The sequence below is a fragment of the Manacus candei genome, unplaced genomic scaffold (genome assembly GCF_025592945.1).
Source record: "Manacus candei isolate 608988 ecotype Guabito, Panama unplaced genomic scaffold, ASM2559294v1 h1tg000057l, whole genome shotgun sequence".
Taxonomy (NCBI): domain Eukaryota; kingdom Metazoa; phylum Chordata; class Aves; order Passeriformes; family Pipridae; genus Manacus; species Manacus candei.
Window position 1 is genome coordinate 12388439 of NW_026138105.1, and position 6122 is coordinate 12394560.

A 6122-nucleotide genomic window follows, 5' to 3' on the forward strand; every position below is an offset into this window, starting at 1 on the left:
AGGTTTCCATGTGAGGGTTTTTTCGCCCAACGGCAGCCAGGCTGGGTGGGTTGGGGGCATCCAGCCTTTCCTAGGGCATGAAGACCCTCTCTCCCTTTCCAGCAGCTTTGAATGGGCTCACTCCTCTCCCTGGCATCTCCACGGAACAGTGCCTCTTCCCAGCCTGGGGAGTGGGGTAGGAGGAGGTCAGAGGGCTTCACTCTCTCATCCTTCTTGGGCAGGATTTGAATTTGGTGGCCAAGGGGATTCGCATCCCCAGCAGCCAAACTCCTCTGGCACACAGCTGTGGGAGAGGATGGACCCCATCCCGGTCCCCAGCCGCCTCCCTTGTTCAGAGCACGCGTTTCGGCCCCGAGGACCAAAGGCTGGCCCCGACGGAGGTCCCTGAGTGATGCAGCCGCCGCGGTGGGACGTGCACCCCGGCCCCAGGGGCGGCCGGGCGGCTGCGGGGAGGCCTCGGCGGTGCAGGCGAGCGAGCTCGGGAGGTGGCGAGGATGCTGAGGGGCTGATTATTCACAGCTTCCCTCGCCCCGATTGGCTCTGCCGCCGCGCACAGCCGGGCCCCGCCGCAGGAGGAGACTCCGTGGCCATAAAAGCGGGGTGGGAGCCAGCGGACGGCGAGTCCGGTTGGCAACCCGGGCAGAACTGTGGGGCCACTCGCCAGTGTGGCCTTGCCACTGCCACCGATGACTGGCTCAGCCTGACGCCCGTGGAGGGACACCCATCACCCACGACCTGTCCTGACTTGGCGAAGTGGGTGCTCGGCACAGGTAGGTCTATTGGGGTTGTCATCCTGCTCCCATGGCATGGGCACAGCTGGGGATTGCTCCTGCTCCCCTAAAAGTGGCTGTTTAAAAACACACCCTGAGCTGCAGTGCTAAGAGCAGCTCGTGGTTGGGCTTGTGTTATTTTGAAGGGGCTCCCACCTGGCTGCAGGTGCTCCTCTTGTCCTTCAAGTGGTTTTTCATAGCCCATGAACCACTGTCCAGAGCTCTGTTGGGGTTGATTTCTGTGCTGATGCCATGTCTGCCACACTGGCAGCAGGGTCACCCAGGGCTCAGAGGGGCAAAGGGAGCGGGGAGAGAGGATGGGGCGTTTCTTTCTCCCCACTGCTTGGCTTAAGCAGCAGTGGTGGCCACAGCAGTGGGTTTTGAGCAATTCTGTTCCAAAAGTTACCAGCTTTTTTGAGAAGCCTTGTCCAGGTAAATTTCAGCAGTGAGGAAAGGAACAGCTGGAAGGTTGATTCTTCTTCTCCACTAGGAATACCTGCAGGGTCCAAACCTGCGTAGTTATACCTGTGTGGGAGGAGGGATCTGGTCAGTCTGGGGTTGCTGTTCGTTTCCCTCATTAGGAATAATCACAGGTTAATCAAGAGAGGGTTGGTGTCTGCTGCTTGGCACACTCCATCCTGATTCCCCATCCCTCCTTGGGTCACAAGGTCTATAACTGGCCCCTGGAGTGGATGGATGCAGTTTGTGGCTTTTCAAACACAAGCAGAGCCTGAGCTCTGGAGACTCAAGTGGAAATGGGGCAGGGCAGGAGAGGATCCTGGCAGGCACCTGGCACAGGTAGAACAGAGAGTGGCCACAGTGGCTGGGACCCAATGCTGGCATTTCCAGACCCTGCCACAATCCTGATGAGGTGTTCCTGCAGGAGGGGTGGCTCCGGAGCCTTGGGCTCCTCCAGGTAACGCAGGATTGAGCTGGAACTCTGCTTTTCTTCTTCCTCCCTTTGTGTTCTTTTTGCTTCTTCCCCCCCTGCTGCTTCTTTTCTCTATTGTCCAAAGCCCATTGTTTTCCTCCCGTTTTCCTGCTCCCATTTTTCCAGTCCCCCCTCCCATCCTCAGGAGCAGGCAGAGCACTGCCTGGACCCACCTGGACACAGTACATTTGCTGTGGGGTGTCTCGGGGTGTCCTTGGACACGCTGTGCCTGGAGAGCTGCATCCCCTGAGTGCCATGAAATCCTCCTTCTGCAGCGGCAGGACAGGGATGGGACACACCGTGTTCAGAGTGCCAGGGGACTGAGCTGTGCAGTGCCACTCTCACTGGCAGCTTGTTCCCGGCACGGAGTGAACATTCCCGCTACTCTGGCGTCACCCACATCGGCAGCAGAGGAGCACGGCAGGGCAAGGGAGGGGAAGCAGGTGGAAAAAAAGGGGAAAAAAATGTTCCCAGTGGGGCTGCTGGGAAGCAGCTGGTAGCTATTTTTGGGAGCTTCATTCCTCCCGGTGCTGCAGCTGGCACCTACCTGTGCGGCCGGCGGGTCCTCGCTCCTCGGTGCTGTCTCGGTGGCTCCGAGGCGAAAGGGGACTGTCCCTGTGTCTCCGCAGTGAGGGCTGGGTGAGGTCCGACCATGCTCATTGTGGTCCCTGCCCTGCTGCCAGGGCACTGGGGGGGATGCACGGAGCCGGTGGCAGCGCAGCCGAGGAATGCAGACAGCTCGACACACGATGGTGCAGATAATTCAAATTAAATTTTAATCTAGCATGAATTAATACTGTGGCATTAACATTTCTTCATCAGTACCAATTACAGTGCATTAGCAGCTACTGCTGGAGAACACAATAGTCTCTAATATGCGTCATTAATGTGTAACAGATCCCTCTGGGTCATGCCTTCCCACCCCAAATAAAAGCAGCCACGGAGGCAGGCAGGGGTTTGCAGCCAGCACACCCCTTTGGGGTTGGCTCTTACTCCCGGGGCCATCGTGGTCCTGGTGGCACCGTGATCCTGAGCAGGGGTTGGCACCGGCCCCTCCAGCCTCATCCAGGGTCTGGCTGAGCACTGCCACCTGGAGAGCCCCTCTCTCAGCTGAGCCCCTCTCTCAGCCCTCCCTGGCCTCATCCACGGATGCCAGAGGCTCCGTCACAGCTCCCAGGCGGCTGCAGGACAGCAATCAGGGCTTGAAGGTAGGCTTGAAGCCAAAATCCGGATTTTTCCCCCCTCCCTCCTGATGCACCAGCCCAGCAGAGTTGGTGGGTGGGAGGGAGGAGAGATGAGGCTGCACTGGTGTGGGGTACAGCAGCCTGGGGTGAGTCCATACTGAGTGATGGCATCACCCCATCTCCTTCCCATCACGGCTCCATTTGCTGTGGTTCTATTCCCCAAGGCCAACGGGAAGAGCTGGTGATTCATCCCTCCACACCACACAGATGTGGCAATCGCAGTATCACAGAGAAACACAGCACTAGAGAAAAAAGGCACTTTTCTTTCTAATGTTATGATAAGAGGGATAGAGAGGAGAGAGGGGATGGAGTCGGATGGATGCGATGGTGGCTCTGCCCCCCAGTGACCTTGGTGGCCCTGAGGGCCTGGCTGTGGCTCAGGGCTTGTGCCAGGAACCAGGCAGGGGTAAGGGATTGCATCCTGTAGTGTCCTTGCCAGTCACTCCTGTCCCCTCTCTCCTGGCCTGGAACCCAGGAGCAGTGCCTGGAGGTAACTCCCTCAGAGAGGGGCACAGGCACAGGTCCCTGTGTGTGTCCCCAGGAGCAGCTCACAGGTGGAGGTGGTGGGTGCCTGGAGCCCACAGAGCAGTGATGGGTCTCCCAGAGCCAGCACAGGGAGGATGATGGGCTCTGTGCTGTCTCCCCTTCCCCAGGCAGTGGCTGCAGGGCGAGATGGCACGGTGGGCACTGGCACTGGCACTCTGCCTGTCCCTGGCTGCGGTGGCATCTGCTGACTGTGTCACCCAGTGTTCCCTCTGCGCTGCCCAGACCCACGGCACCGAGAGCAGCGTCCGGCCCCTGGTGAGTGCTGGCCCTGTGCAGATGTGAGCGGGGTGGTCATGGCAATGGGGTGTTGTGGGTGCATGGTGGCACCTGGGGGGGTGGTCATAGGCACCCCGGGGTGCTGGGGATGTGCAAGTTTTGGCTCCTCACTGAGCTGTGCAGCATGGTGGGCATGGACCCCTGGGCTTGGGGTGGGGGCATTCCCAAGGTGGGGTGGAAGGTCACCCTGAGTACCTGGGGCCGCTGTGGCTGCTATTTTGCAGATGTGTCTATGGGAATGCCAGGGCTCCTTGCCACCTGGCCCTGAGTGGGAGATGTGCAGGAAGGCACTGGCACTCCTGGCCCCGCTGGTGGCCCTGGTTGAAGGGACAGACCCGTCACCACTGGAGGTGGAGGAGAACGAGGCAGAGCTGGAGCAGGAGTTGGGTCCCGGGGAGCAGCCACTGGCACCGGCCAAGCGCTATGGGGGCTTCATGAAGAAGATGTCCAAGGGGAAGCTGCTGTCCCTGCTCCGCGAGAACGCCCACAGCAAGGGCGGCCTCACCAAGAAGTTCGTGGGCTTCGGCCACAAGCCAGAGGAGCGGGCAGCCCCCGAGGACTACCCGGGGCTGGGGCCAGCAGGTGAGGGGAGCGAGGAGCCTACGAGTGCCGGGCCCGAGGGGCAGGAGCTGGCGCAGCTGCACAAGCGTTACGGCGGCTTCATGCGCCGCATCCGGCCCAAGCTCAAGTGGGACAATCAGAAGCGCTACGGGGGCTTCCTGCGGCGGCAGTTCAAGGTGATCACGCGGTCTGAGGAGGACCCCAGCGCCTACTCAGGGGAGGTCTTGGACCTATAGAGCCAGGTGTGGGATGACAGCACCACGGTCCCCACTCTGCCAGCCCCGACTGCTCCGTCATCCCCAGCCCCGTCCCCTGCCCAGCCCGGCGTGGCTGGTGTCATCCCTGCCTCATTCCCCCAGTGAACCATGGGTCCCATCCCCAGTTGTCCCTCTCTGGTTCACCTGCCCATCCCTTAGGAACTCTGTGCATGGAGGGGACAGTGCCACCCCTCTGGCTGCTGGCGGTGTGGCCGTGGTCCAGCCCTAGGGCTCCTGGGGGCAAACTGCTGGAAACATGTATCCTCCGTTCTCCTGTGGCTGCTAAAGTGTAGCAGCAGGGTCTGGAAATCATCATAGCTGATGTACAGGGCAGCGGCCTCTGAGCACCAGGAAGGATCAGGGAGGTAGCTCCCATGGCCATGGGCAGAGGTGGCTGGTGGCACCACAGCCCTGTCACTGGGTGCTCAAGCGGTGCTGAACCCAACCCTGACTCCCCTCGAGATGCTCACCGTGTCCCACCCATCCCAGCACCCTCCCGGTGCCCCTGGGCTGCCCCTCCAAGAACAACCCCAGAGGCAGGGCCAGCCCCACATCCCGATACCCAGCTCCCCCTGCAGTCAATAAAAGGCAGATGCCAATGAAGCCGAAGCCACACCGGGTGCTGAGCATTCTCCATGGGGCAGAGCAAGCCCTTGGCATGAAGGGACCCCCCAAGTTTGGGGCTGGGCTGGGTGTCAGTGGTGCCACCTGCGAGACCTGCAGGCAGCACACAGTGGTCCCCTTCCTGTGCCATGGGTGTCAAAGGGAACGTGGGACCCCATGCCTTCTTGGAGCCATGTCCCGGGGGTGACAGGGCACCCCAGCTGAGCAAGGGTAAGGTAGGCATGCTCAGCATGGTGTAGGGGCATGCAGGGTGCTGGCAGGGTACCTCCTGCAGCAGCACTCAGGGGAGGCTCCCTTGGGAATCGTGGCTGCTGCTCCAGCAAAGGCAGTCATGCCAAGTGGAGTGGGCACACTGCCCCTATAGTGCTCACATGTGACCCCACCAGCAGCAGCACAGTACTGAGGAAGCCCAGCCTGGTCAGCAACTTCCCTTTTGAACTTCTTCATAACCTCACACTACAGTTCCTGGCTCCCGTGAGACACATCTTGTGTCCCAGACATGGCCAGGCTGCCAGCTCCAGGGTGGGAAAGGGAGGAGGTCACTGCAGAGCACTGGCATGCTCAGCTCACCCACAGCACAGGTTGCAGCCAGCACCCAGCCCTGCCTGCACCCCACTTTGGGCACCCCAGCTCCAGTTCAGCTCCCAGGGAACAGGGAGCACCTAAAGCTGCAGCAGGGCCAGACCCCAACCCGTCCTTGCCCATGTCCACTGCTGCCCTCCCTCATGCTGCCCAGGGGAGCACCAGCACAAGAGCCCCAATCCCAGGCTCAGCCTCCTGCCTTCCTCTTCCCACAGCACATTGCAGGGCTGTGCAGGATAAACCCCCTCCCTTTCCTTTTTGCTGCAGGACACACAGACCCCCAACCCCACCCTGCACGCCCAGTGCAGGTGACAAGGTGGCCTCCCTGAGC

General features: G+C 60.8%; 1 protein-coding gene across 1 annotated transcript; it reads left to right on the forward strand.

Annotated features, from left to right (window-relative positions):
• The first annotated feature begins 3434 nt into the window (after window positions 1-3434).
• On the forward strand, window positions 3435-5171 carry PDYN (prodynorphin). The gene is made up of 2 exons (XM_051802984.1): window positions 3435-3746; window positions 3992-5171. The coding sequence occupies exons 1-2, from the start codon at window positions 3618-3620 to the stop codon at window positions 4562-4564; spliced, it is 702 nt and encodes a 233-aa protein (XP_051658944.1). The 5' UTR covers window positions 3435-3617; the 3' UTR covers window positions 4565-5171.
• The last annotated feature ends 951 nt before the right edge of the window (window positions 5172-6122 follow it).

Coding starts and splice junctions, on each gene's coding strand:
- PDYN (XM_051802984.1), top strand. CDS start 3,618: ATGGCACGGTGGGCACTGGCACTGGCACTCTGCCTGTCCCTGGCTGCG. Junction 3,747..3,991: donor AGAGCAGCGTCCGGCCCCTG/GTGAGTGCTGGC, acceptor GCTATTTTGCAG/ATGTGTCTATGGGAATGCCA.